Source organism: Nycticebus coucang, chromosome 2, assembly GCF_027406575.1.
Source record: "Nycticebus coucang isolate mNycCou1 chromosome 2, mNycCou1.pri, whole genome shotgun sequence".
NCBI lineage: Eukaryota > Metazoa > Chordata > Mammalia > Primates > Lorisidae > Nycticebus > Nycticebus coucang.
In genome coordinates, this window is record NC_069781.1 from 125,277,213 (window position 1) to 125,295,909 (window position 18,697).

The 18,697-nt window shown below is 38.7% G+C and overlaps 1 protein-coding gene across 8 annotated transcripts in view; it reads left to right on the forward strand.

The window, feature by feature from the left end:
• The window catches only part of MCTP2 (multiple C2 and transmembrane domain containing 2), a 254,048-nt gene that overhangs the window by 91,909 nt on the left and 143,442 nt on the right, over positions 1-18,697 (forward strand). For 4 of the 8 annotated variants that reach the window (XM_053581770.1, XM_053581767.1, XM_053581769.1 and 1 more), the window contains exons 5-8: positions 857-999; positions 1,766-1,842; positions 2,386-2,497; positions 6,624-6,659. In XM_053581770.1, coding sequence (XP_053437745.1) covers positions 857-999; positions 1,766-1,842; positions 2,386-2,497; positions 6,624-6,659 — 368 coding nt within the window. Of the gene's footprint in view, positions 1-856; positions 1,000-1,765; positions 1,843-2,385; positions 2,498-6,623; positions 6,660-16,868; positions 17,022-17,435; positions 17,523-18,697 lie in introns of those variants that run through there. The other 4 variants (XM_053581771.1, XM_053581772.1, XM_053581773.1 and 1 more) reach the window with 3 other exon arrangements.

Sequence of the window (18,697 nt, forward strand, 5' to 3'; positions counted from 1 at the left end):
TAGGTCCCGGGCACCGTATCACCATGCACACGTATGTAACACACAAGCGCAGTACTTAATTCCTGTATTACGTTTGCGGGAGTTTTTTGGTTTTTTTTGCTTCCATTGATCTGAAAAGTGTGGAGGCAGGTTTGCCATGGGCCCTTCTTTTTGCTCTGGGCGTAGCGGCTGGAGGGACATTATTCATTTCTTTTGGCATCTTTTTCAAAGCGCTCAGGGAGGAGCTGGACAGGTCAGTGGTGTCAGCTCTGAGGCCAGCTGAGGGCCCGGCTGATGTGTGCAGTTCAGCTGGAGGGGACCAGACAATGTTCCCTGCTCTAGCCCAGGTGCAGAGAGACGTCAAAGAAATGCAACATTGTTACTTTAATCTCGACACCCCCATTTTCAGTCTTTGCCCCATCCTGCCATCTTTTGAGGCAGTGAGCAGAGATTTATTTATTATGAGGTATTTTATAGTACAGGATTCTGTGGAATCAGCCATCTGGCTGAATGTTTGAAACTGTTTTTTTTTTTCCCTTTTCACTGACTCACTGCCACTCCTAGGAGTGGGGCGGCTTCTCCCCAGGACTTCTGACATTGTTGGCTGGTGCTGGTGGATTTTATTTCTTGAAATCTTTCTGAGTAGCGGTGACCTGTCCACAACGAAACAAAACAAAGCTCAAGGAGTCTATTTATATTGTGCCATTGAAGGCAAAAAAAGAATCATTCATTTATCCCAAATTGTTTCACTTCTCTCTCTCCCTTGCACCTCTGAGGCCTTAGATCTCTGTGTAGGAGACATTAGTCTGTTTAATGGAGATCCGAGGCTTTTAGGTGATTTTTTAAAATTTAGCCTTGTTCTTCTTTTCTTTTAAAGGTACAAGTGACCCCTATGTGAAATTTAAGCTGAATGGGAAGACGCTATATAAAAGTAAAGTCATATATAAGAACTTGAACCCAGTTTGGGATGAGATGGTTGTGCTACCCATACAAAGCCTCGATCAAAAGCTACGTGTGAAGGTAATCACAGATGGTTTTTAAATCCACATCCTTATTAAAAACATTTCTCAGTGGTTATTTATGCCCTCTTAAAACGTGAACTTGCGTAAATTAATTCTTTTATTTTCTAGGACTAGGTTAAAAATATTAATATAGAAGGAATGCTTTATACTGTTTGTCAAAACTGTTTTTCTCAAATCGGTGAGATAAGCTCTCCTAAAAATCAGAGTGAAAATTATATCTCCATGGACTGTATTTAAATTTACCGAACATGGAAGAATTATTACTGGTGGTGCATTGGTGACAAGTGCTACAGCCTTTCTCATTAGGAATAACTTTTATACTTAATAGAGCTTTAAGCTACTGGCTGTAAGCATCAGTTGCTCTAACATCTGGATTAAAACTGCATGAGTTGAGTGCAGAATGGGATTGCTGTAGAATATATAGCAAATTTCTATTTAATTGGCAGATCTGCTGACCGTGGAAAATACTAAATTTTAATGAGAGGCCATTTAAACTACAGAGAGCGGTCCATTGTCCATAAGATTTTAATGCATCGAAGTAGGGCCTTACAAGTATTTTTTTGCTTGGCCATAGAAGGCAACATGGACAGATTGAATAATTTTGCCCTGAATATAGGCTTGGCTAAATTTCTGTTCATGTTGTGCTAAGTATTTCAAGAGCTGCAGGATTGATTTCAAAATTCCCAGCCTATTGCATTTGTTGATGATTTGATGAACCGTTGGTTTCCCATATTCATGCTTTCCTGACCTCTGTCCTCTTGTAGGTATATGATCGAGATTTAACCACATCTGACTTCATGGGTTCTGCATTTATCCTTCTCAGCGATCTTGAGCTTAACAGGTGCTTTGTTGTTACCTATTAATTGTTATTAGAGCGTTGTAGAGGGAACTCAAGGTAATGTTTACATAGTGCTTGTGCAAAGCAAATGACCAAAAACAACATATCCAAATGAATGAAAGCGTGCTTTCCAGTGTTGTTATAACTCTCAGTATGTTTTCTAAGATTTTTGCTTTTTAGGTGCCAAATATATTAGTCAGATGTTAAATATTTCATAATGTATTCTAAAACGTGGATGGGATTTTGTACTGTCATTTGTTAACATTCAGTTTCACTACCCTGACTTAAAACTAAAACAAGTATTTAAATTTTATTTGGACTATAGGACAGGGGGATCAGTTAACCAACTGTTGAATTAAACAATGCCAAATGGTTTCTCTGCCTGAATCTGTCTGGTTCATTTTCATTAAATTTGGTGCTTTTTTAGCATTGTATTTAATCCTTATTCAGAAGTAGGAGACTTTTACCTTAAGCTCCTGCTGCCTTGTGAGAACTATACAGGGTTATTCGTGAGAGCTAAAATTATTTGTTGCTTTTTATTTGTAGAACAACTGAACATATTTTAAAATTGGAAGATCCAAACAGTTTGGAAGATGACATGGGGGTGATTGTCTTAAATTTGAACCTAGTAGTAAAACAGGGTGATTTCAAGAGACATGTAAGTGTTGATCTTTTGTTCTTTTCAAACTCTTCATTGCAATTGTCGTTCGATTACTGGACTAGCAGGCAGCTGACATTTTTATAATTATGGGAGGAAACAAATACTTTTACAGAGACTTCATAGAGTGCCTATCCATGTTACGCACATCCTCTCTTTTAAAAAGAAAATCCATTAAGGAATTATCTCTGTTTTAGCTAGGGATGTGGTTATAATAGCTATTATGAAAATTTACATGCTGCTTATGGTTTTCTCATAATAGATCATTTAAAATATATGTTTTCTAAGTGTTAAGGTTTCTCGTTAATTTTTTTTAGCTCCTAGATGACTTAGGCATTATTCAGTTATGAAAAGCATTTCCAGAACTTAATTACTGCCTTGTATATTAGCAAGCTTATCAAATGTACATCTCCAGCATTCTGGTTTCTCATTTTTTTTCTTTTTCACTCTTAGCTACCAAGTTTTCCCCAGGATGCTTTCAGAAAGCTACATATTTTAATGTTTTCTGGTCTATTACATGGAAGTTTCTAGCTAATATACTATATCTTGAAGACATCTATTACAGCTTTCTAGTTAATATGCTATTTCTTGACAACACTTAGAGTAGTTGTGAAGCATTTGATTTTGTCATAAGATGGTCGGACTCTGTTCTCATGAGCAAAAGTGTGGATAAAAATCGATCTTTAGGAATTGTACCTTGTGATTCCAATAATTAAAATGACAGCAGAAAGGAACTTTGATTGTAACTTATTTGAAATGTGCTTTTAAAGTCAACGCTAAAAAATACCTTTTTAAAAAAGTTTGTGATGCATTACAATTCAGCACAGAATCCAGTATGAAAATAGGAAGCCTGTTTATAAACTAATCCTCCAGTGATTCTTCCTGAACTGAGGCTGTGGGGTGGATGAGGAGAGAATAGCCTGCGTTTTGACAACGCTTACGCTTTGAATTGTAACTTGTTCCATGATGAACGTCTGAGCGATTTGCTGGTAAACTGACAGAAGTTCGCTTAAAGAGGGGGAGAAAAACTGTAGTGTGACTTTGACTTTGCCAAATGACCAAGAAAATAAATGTTATTTTTAATTTGAATGCCTTACCTATGGGAACTTACTTGACAATAACTGAACAAAACTATTTATTACCCTTTTTTTTTTTTTTTAAAAAGTAGCACTGTTAACATTTGACACCATTATAACATGGATATTTTGATGTTAAAATGTCTTCAATTGATGTTGAAAATTTATTTTGTCCCATCCTCTATGATGGTGGGATTTTCTTCTTAGTCTTGACATTATTACCAATGCGTCTATAACTCTGGATTCATGGTCAATGGGTATAGTAGGTGACCGGCTAGTTGAACTGGCTGCCAGGTTAAAATAACATTCAATGCAAATATGTGTCATTTGCCACATGGTTGAACACCTGCCAGCTGATATGTTCTAAAAATGTCATCTATATTTAAGTGGGGTTTGTAAAGTTGGATAATTTGCCCATGAAAATAACCGCCTATTTAAATAACTGCCCTTGTGACTTTTTCTATAATATATTAGGTTATGCGTAGCAGCAACATTGGTGCCTAAAATACATTTTAACTATTTGCCACCGTGTGGAGTTTTAAAGTAATACCATTTTATTCTCAGTTTATTTCCAATTGCAGAGTGATTAATACTCGATGCAGCTTGGATTTGTTTTTGTAACACATCTCAAAGAGTATCTGTGCAGAGTCCAAAGAGAAGCGACTGTTCTCATCTTATTTAGTGGGAGTCCTTGCCTTGTGTGTTGACATCACGCAGCTTTGTGCAGACTGTCTGCTCACTCGCATCTTCTCTTGTTTTCTTTGTTCTCTGTCTGGCAGAGACCTAGTATGCAATGGATTTATTTCACATATTCTTTTACGGGAGTATTATAATATAGAAAACCCTACTTGTTCTCATTTTCTCTGATGGGTAGTTTTCTTTTTGTGTTTATGTTGTATTCGATCGGACAAAACTGACAGAGGAACGCTTTATTCTGAGCCATGTGTGGCCATTCAGCATAGTGGATAGCGTGGGCCCTTCGGGTAAAATAGACATCAGAACACATTTGTTCTTTTCATTGAGTTTTGTACACTGGGATTTTAAGTGAGCCAGACTAGCACTTGGGACTGGAGATCCACAAATTATTTAATTGAGATAATCTGTTTATTTATTTCCATTTTATTTTTTCCTTCATTATAATATTATACAAAATGGTTTGACTACCTTAAAAAGAGCCCTGTGCTTTGCCTAGCCAGTCCCTTTCCATTTAAACTCCAATGGGGAGATTTCAGTTTAAATCCTCAGTTTTATACCCTTTCCTTTCCATCATGGAGGTAGTGTCTGTTGCTTTAGAACCAAGTTGACAAAAATCTTAGCATGTGCAAAATGTGTATTAATTTATTATTACATTCCTGGATTTAAGTGTATCTCAGTGGAACAGGCAGGAGGGGAGACACTGGCTGCAGTGCTGACAAGCTTACTTTTTTTTTTTTTTTTTTGATAAAAATAAGATTGTAGTTAAAATTATGAAGTGAGTGTATAATGCCCCATAATCATATCATTGTATACAGTTATGATTTAATAAAAAAATTAAAAAATAAAAAATAAAAAAAAAAATAAAATTATGTGTTCTGTCAGCTGACTGCCGGGGTTTGAATCCTAGTTCCACCAGTGATATGGTGAAATTTACAGAAGAATTTAACTTTCTCAGCTATAATTTGCTTATGTACCAAATGGGAATAGCAAGAGTGTCTATCTGTTTTATCGGGATGTGAAGATTGAGATTATCAAATGTGGTACTTGGAGTTGGGTAGAGACACTCAATCCATGGGAGTTGGTCGCACTGTAGTAGGTGAATAGTTAATAGTGTTTTTCCATTAATTTCTTTATCTGTTTTATCTTTTGTATATAATAATCGAATAATTGTTATAAATATAAAATGAGGCTTTTGTGTGTCAAAGGGCTCTAAATAGCCCTCTGCATCTTGTAAGAGGTAGTCAGTTTGTTTTGAGTGAAAATACCTGTTATTTTGTTGGCAAAATATTTAAAAATAAAAACACCGGGTTCTAATACCCAGGTGGTACTCTGTCGTGTATGAAAGTTAAACTCACAATTTCACCAGGGAAAATGTTATGAATGAAGACTATTTCCCATTCATTTCTGGACCAATATTTCTAGTTACTAGTCAATGAAATGTAAGTGGATTTCCTCTGAAGACTGTTTATTTTCTGGCTTCAAATTTATTGAGAAAAGTTACCAGCAAAGTGGAGAGGTCATTTACCTGAAGGTATTTTATTCCTTAAGCATAATAGTAAATGTGGTCTGCTCAATTAGGTTCATATTGAGTTGTAATCTCCCGAATGTATCCCAGTTGTAACAACCAGTTAGCTGGTTAACTAGCCAGAGTAGAGCTTTGCAATACCAAAGCGTGATACGAGTAACGAGAGGATTTTGCTAGGAGATAATTTGTAGGTGAAATTCAACAGCCTTAGCATCACAAGTGCATGATCAAAAAGGATCAATGATGAAGGTTCTTGCTGCTCAGAAAATGTTTGCTTCCTTCTCTCAGTGCTGTATTAACCCATGTTTCTTAATTGTACAAGGATGATTCAGATTTTTTTCCTATGATTTTGAATATGGAGATTTAATCCGTGAAAATAATTGGAATTCCTTTTTCTAGCATGGAAAACCACAGAAACGTAAACATAAACTAACATTGGTCATGAATTTCAGGAATATTTTTGTAATAATCTCCGAACATTTCAAGTAGGACAAATCTTTCTGCCTTTTTTGTAGAGAGAAAATTACAGTGTTTTAAGGTAATTTTAAAAATATATTCCTGAGAATTGAACAGGGTGCCATTGCCTTTTCATACTGAATATTTGAGAAAATAATGTAACACAACTACTAATATCCACAATAGATAAACTTTTCTTTGGTTCTGCTGTTTTGCTTAACTGTGGTTAAGTAAAACTAACTAAGCAGAACTTGGGTGTTAGTCATCTGAATGTAATGTACGCCATCTAATGTAATATAATTACATTGCTAATGATTCTGTTTCTCTCTGTTTCATTTTGCCATTTTCAAAACTCCCTGGACTCAATCCTTAGCGTTGGTCAAATCGGAAGCGGTTAAGTGCCAGTAAGGTAAATATACTTGCCTTTTCTTTGATCATTTGGTTAAAAACTTTATCTTTTAGCAAACACAAATGTATGCACAGTTGATGTTATCTGACCTTTACATGTCACGGCATTTTTTTTTTTCTTACTGCTGTTATGAATAGGAAGAAAACAACCTTCCTTTAAAAATACTATTTAATACGAGTGTAGCCAAATATCTGAACTGACGCTTGCTTTAGCGGTGACATTTTATATGTATTAGCCATGTTAGAATGTTACACTTCATTAAGCTTGGATTATTTAGAGTTTAGCGTGGTTAGATTTAGTCCTTTAGGAAGTTATTTACTGTTAGATGGAAACTAGCATCGGTGTTATAGGGGCAATGAAAAGATTGAGAGGCATGTGTGTTAAATTTCATGCCCCTTTTATAGGTTCTGAAAACAGCATTTATTGCATTTTTGGCAAAAGATACTTTAAAGATTTCCTTATGAAGTCCTGGTGATTTTTTTACATTCTTAGTATCTTTTCAGCAATCCTATAATACTATCTACTTTATAAAAAAAAGTGTAGTAATGCATTATTAATTTACCACGTTATTAAATTAGCACATTGAAACTTAAATGATTGCATGTGAAAATTAGTGTAAAAATAAACCAAACAAGAATTTATAATTTAATTTAGTGGCCCTGCTGCTTTTTAAAGAGAAAGGATCAACAAAAATTAATTGCTGTTAAAAAAATGCAATATTTTAGACTCTCTTTTTTCCAGTTCAGTTTCTGAAAGGTGCTGATGGTGGTGGTGTGTGTCCTCAGAAGAGGATGCATGAACCATCTCTGTGTATGCGTATACTTGCACACACACACACAAGCTCAGTTTTATAATCCTATTATACCTCAGGTGCTCATTTCCCTATAAAATAAGGAGTTTGATACGAGAGACATCTCCATCTCACTGAGGGTATGTGTGTGTGAGAAAGAGATTGATTCAGAGGGACAGCAGGAGACAGAGAGCCTGAATTTCAATCTGATGGGTACTAGTCGCCTAGGAAGAGAGACAAACTTTCCAAATCTTGCTTTCATAAATCCCCAGGAACCAGAGTTCCAACTCATACTTACCAAAATTATACACCTGTGCATTTTGAATACTTTAAAAGAGCTGTGATAAGATATTTTGTATCACTTTACTTGGTTCCCAAATTAAAAGATAATAAATAATGACATTGAGCTGTCTCAAAAATTCCTCCAACTTTTGCCCTATTCCTTTATAGTCACTAGAGGGTAGAAGAACATCATTTCTCAGCACAGGAGAGAGGCCCCGCTGCGCTCTCCCGTGTTAAGAGTTTCTGCTGTAACCACCCAGCGCAGTAAAGTCTCCCAGCATGCTTTGGTGAAGCCTGACAAAGCAGTATTTTCTCGTTTATTGATTCTGCTGCTGCACTAAAACACTGGTCCTGTACATCAATAACCATCTTTAGTTAGGGAGCTTTGGTCTGTGGAAGAGCACTGGCAGTTTGTGGAAGAACATAAAGGCTAGAAAGAAAAATTGTGAGCTTGGGGAATATGGGAGTCTGGGGAGGACAGGAGAGGTTATGGAAGAATGGCCCAAGGAATGAGCAGGAATAGAAGAAATGTTGACGGCCTGGATAAAGATATCAAAAATATGAAAGGAACAGGGGATCCCAGAGCGCAGTATTTATACGTATCCTGCAGAGTTGTGTCTTGGAACAGAGCTGTTGTCAGTGTTGTTTTCTTTTTCTTTTCTCCCCATGATTGTTTCTAGAATTTCGACTTCAGTGTACGGGGCTTAGGACTGTGTAATATATGCCCAAACCTCCTATGTATGTTTAATAGAATCACAGATGAATAAAGTTCTTTGAAAGATTTGTTATTGGATTTGAGACAGGCAAGTTCTGTATTGCCGAAGAATTGCCCTTGTTATGTTGGCTTTTTGCTTTGGGGAAGATGCAATTTTAAAGAGAAAAGTGCATCGCTTCTAGTTTTGGTTTCTAAAAATGAGTCACGTGGAAAGTTTATAGACACTGTGATTAACCCTTTTTAATAGTAGTTAAAACGTGCTGTTCGGTCTAGCTCTTGGTATTTCTAAACTGTAAGATTTCTTTGTATGGTTTCCACATTATGTAATGGTTTGACATAAAGAAGATTACTTAGCTTGAGTAATTTATTCCATCTAAAATATCACAGACTTTTCACCTCAATATTTTTTTCATAAAAAATTTAGCTTTATTTAGATAATTTCTTCTTAACACTGTGAGTTTATAATTTCGCGTCATCCAAAAGGTTTCTGAATGGCGGACCCTTGGCACACACTGCTTACTATTTGGGCCTAAACACCAATGTAGTAAATACATAGAAAGTGCCTTTGAAAACAGGTTTAGATTTCATCAAAGAGCACTTTAAAATGAGCATTTAAACACGACTTGGGAATTGATTTCATAGGGCCTGGGCCAGATAACTAGTTTTATTTGTGTGTTTACTATACAGCATTTTGATCTGAATAGATTTGTTTCCAAGCCCTGCTTCTCTCTTTTCTAATACATGTAACAGTTATAGAGATTTAAAAGCAATTAACAGCAGTTACTTCTATCCTACCAAATAGTCAAACATAGGGGAAAAGAAGTTATAAAAATGGATCTGATAAGTCACCAGCTGTATTCAGGAACTTTACTCACATGTGTGTACAGGTACCTCCCACAAACAGACAACCCTACTCTGGGGGGGATGTGTAAGTGCCATGTCTGGTGACAGTGGCTCTTTAGTTGTGAATTGTATTTTCTTGAGATGAATTGTCAGAGAAGTATGGACTCCTACAGCAGCCATCTTTTGCACCACTGTTTTAGGCATCAGTATGTCAGCAGTGTAACAGACAAAGGCGTGACCTGCACTAGTGCACCAGTGCTTTATTTTCCAACTGAAACCAGTTGACCATTGTTGCCAATTTGGGGCCGTGTTCTTTTGTTTCAGTTCTTCTTGGTTATTGCACAGGCTGATCTCTACAGGCTACAGTTTTTAGGTCCCCCACTAGCTGGCAGAGGAATCGACACAAGGCTGGTTTGATGTGAGAGAACATAAATTGAAAGAGGATGGTCACAGAATTTGGAGGGAAGCTTCATTTCTCTGTGTGTCTGTCTGTCTGCCCACATACCTACCTACCTACCTGTCTTAAATGAGCTGTTCTGTCATCAGAGCTCAGGTGGAAAATAAGAAGTTTTAGGGTTGCTTTGTACATAGTTATACAGCTTTGGGTTGAGAGGAGTTACTCAACCTAGAAGAGCTGCCTCTCCTCCCACCTTCTGGGTAAAGCTCTTCTCACTGCACATCTTTCTTTAATTGAACACACACATCTGTCTTCTGTGTAGGAAGTAGTACAAGCAAAACCTTCATGCAAGAGGAAATATGGCTCATTTGAGGAACTAAAAGGAGGATATTGTTCTTGGGACACTTTCTCAATCAATAAAATGTTTTTTTGTTTTTCTCTTTATCATGTTCACACATTCTGTTTGTTTTTTTGTGTGTGTGTGTCTGTGTGTGTTTTTGTGCAGCTTTTGGCTGGGGCTGGGTTTGAACCCGCCTCTTCCAGCATATGGGGCCGGCACCCTACTCCGTTGAGCCACAGGCACCGCCCTGTTCACACATTCTTAACTAAATTCAAATACCCACTCAGACTAATGCCTTTTACCTTTTTATTTTCTTGGCTAAACTCAAAGCGGTTAGAGAATTGCATGCTCAAAACAGGCACATTTATCTATACACATATCTCTATCTGCCAGCCTCTCTTTTGTCGGTGTCGCTCAGCCGCCGGCCAGCAGGGACGAACACACCAACGCAATCAGCTTTCAGCAGGTTTATTATCGGGGGCAAGCAGCTTGTCCGGGGAGAGCAGGATGGAAAAGCTCTAACCTTGTCCGGGGAGAGCAGGATGGAAAAGCCCTCTCCAACCTTGTTTACAGCACTCTGTATATATACTGTAGGACACTTCCTGTTGTCAGTTTCTTGACTTAGATATCTCTCCAATGAGCACAAAGGGCACGGGGCGGCAAGGTTGTTGCCAGGGCGCAGCCTGCAAGCAGGTTTCCTAAAGTACGCCTCCGCCATCCTGTTTTTGTGCCAGATCGATACATTGTATAAGGGCCCTCCACACTCTTTCATGATCTAATGTTGCTAATCTATGTACTTTATGTCTTCATTATTTCTATCCACAGAAATTTATAAAATACTTATAAAATATTTTCTACATGTTGGCCATCATTTTGTAAATAAAGGTACTTTTAGCTACAATTTCCCATTTTCCATATGTAGGGGCCACTTCATGGGTGACTTTTGGGATACACGACTTGGGAATTTGATTTTATAGGGCCTCGATCTATCATCTGTCTGTCAGTCGGTCAATGGATGGAGATGTGGCACTGCGCTGCTCCACTGCTGAAAGTCTTCATCTCCATCCTTCTGCCTTGTTTGTGAAGTCTAGGTCAGCCTTAGCCAGAGAAGAATGACCTCTAGGTGGTCCCCTCTTTTCTGGAGCTTGCAGCCATGTGAAGGTGAGGCCATGAAATTATTGGAACTATCAAAGCTGGTGCACCTTGAGGCCAGAGCAACAGAGGCACTGTCTTCCTTAACATGTCATCAGATCTCTCTCAATAACATTAGAATAATAAATAGCATTCATTGAGCACACACTTTTATAATGGTAGGAATCCTGGCCTTGGATGCAAAGAAGAATTAGACCCAGCTGTCAGAATTGAAGACTGGTAGGGGTGGTGGTGTTTAGAGGGTGCGATGAGAGTCTTCTGGCCTTTGGAGTCTACAGGCCTTTGGAGGTGGGTGAGGTGGGCTGAATGCTGGACTCAGAGGAAGCTTTTAGAGAAAGAAAGTGAATCTTTAGTGATTCTGGAGTGAATCTTACCAAATGAGAAGGAAGATGGAATGAATCGGAACATTTCAGCATTAAACAGTGTGGCACATAGCAAGAGCTCCAGACTGTTTATTATGGAGCTCCAAACAATTTGGTTTTCAGTGTGTCCCTCCTGGACCAGCAACAGCTAGAAATTGTTACAAATGAAACTTCTTCCTTTAAAGATCTGGAAAAATTAGTACTTCATTTTTATATGGAAACATAAAAAACCTCGAGTAGCCAAGACATTACTCAGAAATAAAAACAAATCAGGAGGAATCATGCATGCTACAGACTTCAGACTATACTATAAATCTATAGTGATCAAAACAGCATGGTACTGGCACCAAAATAGAGAGGTAGATGAATGAAATGGAATTGAGAACCAAGAGATGAACCCAGAAACTTACTGTCATTTGAACTTCGACAAGCCTATCAAAAATATAAATTGGGGGAAAGATTTCCTATTTAACAAATGCTGCTGGCTGAACTGGCTGGCGACTTGTAGAAGACTGAAACTAGACCCACAACTTTCACCTCTAACAAAAATTAACTCTTACTGGATAAAATACCTAAATTTAAGACATGAAACTATAAGGATTCTTGGAGAGAGTGCAGGGGAAACACTTGAAGAAATTGGCCTGGGAGAATACTTTATGAGAAGGACCCCCTGGGCATTTGAAGCTATACCAAAAATACATTACTGGGATCTTATCAAACCAAAAATCTTCTGCACTGCCAAGAGCACAGTAAGTAAAGCAAGTAGACGGCCCTCCATATGGGAGACGATATTTGCAGGTTATGTTTCTGACAAAGGTTTGATAACCAGAATCCACAGAGAACTCAAACTAATTAGTAAGGAAAGAACAAATGATCCCATCTCAGGGTGGGCAAGAGACTTGAACAGAAGCTTCTCTGAAGAAGACAGGTGCATGGTCTACAGACACATGAAAAATGCTCATCATCTTTAATCATCAAAGAAATGCAAATCAAAACCACCTTGAGATTTCATCTAACTCCAGTAAGAGTAGTCCACATCATAAAATCCTAAAACTACAGATGTTGGCATGGATGTGAAGAAAAGGGAACACTTCTGCACTGCTGATGGGAATGCAAGCTAATACATTCCTTTTGGAAAGAAGTTTGGAGAACACTCAGGTATCTAAAAGTAGACCTGTCGTTTGATCCCACAATTCCTCTGCTAGGTATATATCCGAAAGACCAAAAATCACTTTGCAACAAAGATATTTACACCAGATTGTTCATTGTGGCTCAATTCATAATTGTCAAGTCATGGAAGAAGCCCAAGTGCCCATCGACCCATGAATGGATTAATAAATTGTGGTATATGTATACCACAGAATACTATACAGCCTTAAAAAGATGGAGACTTTACCTCTTTCATGTTTACTTGGATGGAACTGGAAAATATTCTTCTTAGTGAAGTATGTCAAGAATGGAAGAAAAAGTATCCAATGTACTCACTCAATACTTTTATGAAACCAATTTATAATTACATTTTCTTATGAAAGATAGATCACAACTATAGCCTAGGATGAAGGAGAAAAGTAGAGGGGGAGGAGAGGAGAGGAGGGAGGTTCGATAGAGGGAGAGTTAATGGTGGACCACGCCTATGGAGCATATGGTAAGGGTACAAGTCAAATCTACCAAGTAGGTGGGATTATACCAGCGGTGCATCTTACAAGGGTATATGTGAAACTTGGTAAATGTGGAATGTAAGTGTCTTGGCACAGTAACTGAGAGAAGGCCAGGAAGGCTATGTTAACCAGTGTGATGAAAGTATGTCAAACGGTCTGTGAAGCTAGTGAATGATGCCCCATGATCATATCAATGTGCACAGCTATGATTTAATAAAAAAAAATAAATAAAGGGCGGTGCCTGTGGCTCAGTGAGTAGGGCGCCGGCCCCATATGCCAAGGGTGGCGGGTTCAAACCCAGCCCCAGCCAAACTGCAATAAAAAAAATAGCCAGGTGTTGTGGCAGGTGCCTGTAGTCCCAGCTGCTGGGGAGGCTGAGGCAAGAGAATCGCATAAGCCCAAGAGTAGAGGTTGCTGTGAGCCGTGTGACGCCACGGCACTCTACTCGAGGGCGGTACAGTGAGACTCTGTCTCTACAAATAAAAAAAAAAAGGTCTTAACGCAATAATTAAGTACATGAGGTGAAAGCTATATTAATTAGTTTGATGCAACCATTTCAAATTGTATTAAAAAAATAACACATTGTACCTCACAAAAGCATAAATGTATTCATGATCTATGTGCATATGACTTAATAAAAGAAAAAAAGAAACTTCTTGACCCCCATCTTAGATCTCTTCAATCAGAAATTCTGGGAATGAGGCCCAGCTATCTTTTCAGAAGTCCACTGGGTGATTCTCAAACATCTTCGAGTTTGAGAACCACTGGTACAGATTAGAGCATGAAGGAGGATGCTGGGGATGGAGGGACAGGGAAGCCTTACAGGCCAGTAGCTCCGCTGCTAACCCTTGGGTGATGGGAGAATGTTGAATGAATCAAGAAATGCTAGATTATAAATACTGGTGCGTATGAGCATCGTAGTAAACTTTGGGCTTCCTGGAAAATCTCGTTGAATCACACGGCCTTCAGTTTCTTCTCTGTGTTCTTTTTTTGACAGCAGGAAATACATTAGAAGAATTTTCTTGGTCCTAAACTCTGGAGTCATTGGGTAATTTGACAGTCTTTATTTTTCTTTTTATCTTCTCAATCTATTTTTTGTTAAGTACAAAAATGATATTTCCTTATAATTAAAAACTATTAAATTTAATAGCAAAGCTTTTATACACAAAGATTATTCCTGTCCTTAGGACTGTGATGCAGTTTTCATACGCAAATGTAAATCTCATCTTTCCTATGCATGTGGGAAATTTAAAAGGTTTTCTTCATATCCTTATGCAGATATGTGTGTAGTTTTAGAAGAATTTGTGTCTGCAGAACCCTCTTCAGATGATATAAGGGAGCTGGCAAGGAGGCTCTTTGCTAGGAGCCTGTTGTACGACGTGTGGATCTTTTCATGTTATGCTATAAAAGCTGTTGACAAGGAGCAGTAGTTTTACATGTTGACAAAACTTGAAAGGAATATTTCAGTGAAACCTTTTACGTGCTGAATGTTTTCTCTTAGTTTTTCAAAGCAGTGGTCAATATAGTTGGAATCTGGCTTTCCTAGTGATTTTTCTTACAAAGTTATTTGGCTTTTTTCCATGCATTTATTTCCATTGACTACTTACTTTCTCATGGTGACTAAGGAAAAGTAATCCATGAGAATCTAGGGAGAATGGCTTGGCAACGTGGGAACGCTGATGCGCTTACACTTCTGTCACTGAGATAATATATAAAGTGCCTGTGCTATATTTGGCATCTGGTAGGCATGCCCTGGTCAGTGCTTTTTCTTGATATTTGTTTGATATTTGGGTTTTATTATTACTATTATTTTTTGGAGTAGGGAGGTATTATATTCAAAGGAGTGTTTTGGATAATTGCCATAGGTCAGCCAATTCAGTTGCAGAGCATGGCATCGCTAAGGGTGACCTTGCTTTCAAGGGCTGCAGGCTGTGGCCCCAGCTCCTGTATCAGGCCGTCCTTTCAGTATTCCTTTACTTCTGACCTCTCCACCACTCATTCTGGCTTGGGATAAATGGGAGGCACTGAGCTGACCTGCCCATCATCCCTAGGTTTTCCGTTGCAGCCACACCAGGAAAACTAGATCCTGGAATTCGGATCACCGTGGCCCCAGCATGCCCGGGGCCAAAATCCTTGACACATGTCACCAAGCAGTAGCCCCAGGCTATGACAGTCCATTCACTATTTTAAGAGTCTGTAACCTGTATAAAAAACTTCTGAAGATGCTCTCCATGTTTGAATCCACTGTATATAATTTCAGTCTCACTTGGGAGTTTCTTCCCTTCCTGCTTGGGCTCTGCGATTGTCGTGACCTAGAAATGAACTACTATTTTCAAAGCTATCTCCATTTTACTAAAGTCAGCATGTTCACCAGTGGAACGCCCCACTTTGTTTTCACTCTTACAGCTAAGGTGTGTGTTTTAGGGGGAAGTCGCCGTTTATGAGTGTGGAGTTGGTGGGGTGGGGGCTGAAGAGGAGAGTACGTGAATGAATCAACATAGAAATGGCAAAAGCTTCTGCTCCTTGGGGAGGAAGGAGAACAATAACAAAGCCCCGACGTACTGTATTTGCTCTCTCATGTCTGCTGAGGGATGAGGGTCAGGACCAGAAACTTAGCGCCATCTCTGGGTGTGTGTCTCATTTCAGGTGGGCTGGCCTCTCCCTTCCCCGGGTCATTTTCTTCTCTCCTTTCACATTCCAGGATGCATTAAGATGACAAATGCCACTTATAGGCTTGGGCACAGACATGAAAACCTAAACTATTCAGCGAACTGAGTGAGTGCAGATGAGTCGATTTATTGTGGGGAAAAGGCCGTGTTTGAGGAGTGCAGAAGATTTTGAGAGGCCAGCTCTGCAGCAGAGCACCCAGGCCCTGCCCCCCGGCACAGGCTCTCTGTCTTGAACCTCATCAGGCCTATCAGGGGTGGAAGAGAAATGATAAAGTAATTAAGAGACTTCTTAAAAGCACCCCCAATTTATGACTCACAGACGAAACTTTATTTTGGAGATAACCTTATAGTGGGTTTTGCAGAAATATTTAGGCTGAAATAAGTAGAACAAAGGTCTTGTGTTCTTTTCTATCTGTGAACTTTGCGATAAATCCTTGCTTGCACTGCCTTTAGGAGGGGGGTGGGGAGAATCTTGGACAGCAAAGAACAAGTCCATCAGATCAAACATGACTGTGTTAAATACTAAAATGTTCAAAGTCCGACGGAGATAGATAAAAGCTTTGATGGAAAGTGGATATTTCCCAGGGACATTACAAGCAATAATCCAGATGTTATGGTGTAATGCAACGAGTGTCCGTGGATAGATCAGGAGCTCCAGCCAAGCCGCGCCTGATACAGGCCTCAGCCTTGCCCTCCCATGCTGTTCCGCCATATGGAACCCATCTCCACGCCCCCTTAATAACCAGCTTTGGATTCCATTTCCACAGAGCTCAGAGAGCTAAGTGGGGCTTTTTTTGTGGACAAGTTAGATAGAAGCCTTTCCAAGATAAACATCCAATTTGAAATTAGGACATACCAAGCCGCAAAATTATTTTAGGGCATATTTCATGAGCGTGCTGCCATTTTTCTTAGGCAATTGCCAGACTGTAGGATGCCCTTTGATCCTGTGTGGACATTACTCCCTTTTTTATAAAAAGGATTGTGAAATAGTTGCAGTGTTTAGGGAGGAATATATCTGTCGGAACTTTGAAGCATGGCCGTGGGACAGGTCATACTTTAGCTTGTTGGTTGGCGAGTCAAACTTGAAGGAGAAGAAAAACAGAAAAGCAAAAGGAAGAAGCGTGGCAGGTCTATGAATCATTTTTGTTCTAAAGGTAGATGTTTTCAGCCCATGTACTTAATAAGCTATAAAATGTGTTAGGAATGTCGATATGTCTCTCATCTATATATGCATACACATGTATGTGTGTATGTCCATTGCGATGCTGTATGTTGTTTTTAACATAATAAAATTGCTTAATTTTAACTTTCATAAACCTTAATTATTGATTGCATTCTATCTTACCCGTGTAAGTGTGTGTATGTGGGGGTGTGTGTATGAGAGTAAAGAAAAAATTCATGGTTACAAGAGGAGAGGGATTTTTTTCTTTTTGTAAATTAATTCTTTCCACAGTTGCCCACTCTGCTGTGTTTTGGTACCCCCAAAACTGTGTGTGTGTGTTTCAAGAGAAAAGCAACACAGATAGGAAGTTTGGGAATGCATAGTCCTTAAACGTATTTCTCTTAAGGTCATCACAAAACAATCAGCAAAACGCCTGGAATGGCATTGTTGCATCATTTATTAAGAGTCAGTGGAGTGATGTGGGTGTGATGAGGTATGTGAGTTTCTAATTAATATGCTCTGACATACCATTTGTTGTGATAAATTGAGACCAACTGATGTCCAGGTGAATTGGTGTCTAAATGATCTAGCAGGTATCGTGAGCAGATGACAGGAATGAATATATAGCGTCAGAAATTCATTGCTTTACTGTGATACTTCGCACCATTTATATCCTTTAGCCCGTTTATTTCTCCTTCATAGAAAGACGTCTGTGCTTGGGCCGTTTCTCCTCCTGCGTGGAGAACATAAGTGGACTCTGCCAGCTGAGTGCGGCAGAGGGGCTATGTGGGGTCCCTCACTCACGCTAGCCAGGAAAATGCCTGGTTGAATGTGAATATGCTTGAGGTATTGAGTTATTAAGGGAAGTACAGTCAGTTTTGTCGTGTCTGATCATGATGTGCTGGTTAAGTAAAAACAAATACGGATTTTGCTTTCGAGTATTTCAGCCAGAAAAGATAATGAAGGGATAGGAGAAAGGAGCAAAACATTGAATCTGGTGAATAATTAATGACATGGAGTTTATTATGATGTTTTCTTCATCTTTGTGTATTGCAAAGATTGCAAAATTTACACAGTAGAAATTAAAAATAAAATGTATATGTTCTGTTTATAATTCAATAATGAGGTGTCTGCCTTTTTTATAAGGTGTATATTAGAGGGCAGATGGAGGGAGGGTGAATGGTGGGATTACACCTATGGTGCATAATGCAAGGGTACTTGTCAGATTTAGTAAGTACAGAGTATAAATGTCTTAACGCAATAATTAAGTAGACAAGACAAGGTATATATTAACCAGTGTGATGTAAATGCTTCTAATTCTATATGAAATCAGCACGTGGTACCCCATATATGCATTAATGCATACATGATCTATGTGTTTATGATTTAATAAAAAATAAAAGAATAAAAATATCCAAGTTAACAGTTAGTGAACCCCTACTGGGTCCTAGGCACTCTGAGAGGTACTTTACACACCCTGCTCCATGGTGTAGACCCCCCTCACATCTGCAAAACTCATCTGGACAGGCCACTGTTTGGAGCTGGTGAATGTCATGGTAGTGTTGGCCTTTCGGTATTAACAGTAGCCCAAGGAATGAAGGGAAGTAGGCACATTTTCAAATGTGAAGGATACATTCAAAGCTATTGTTTCTATATGCCCAGGAGTAT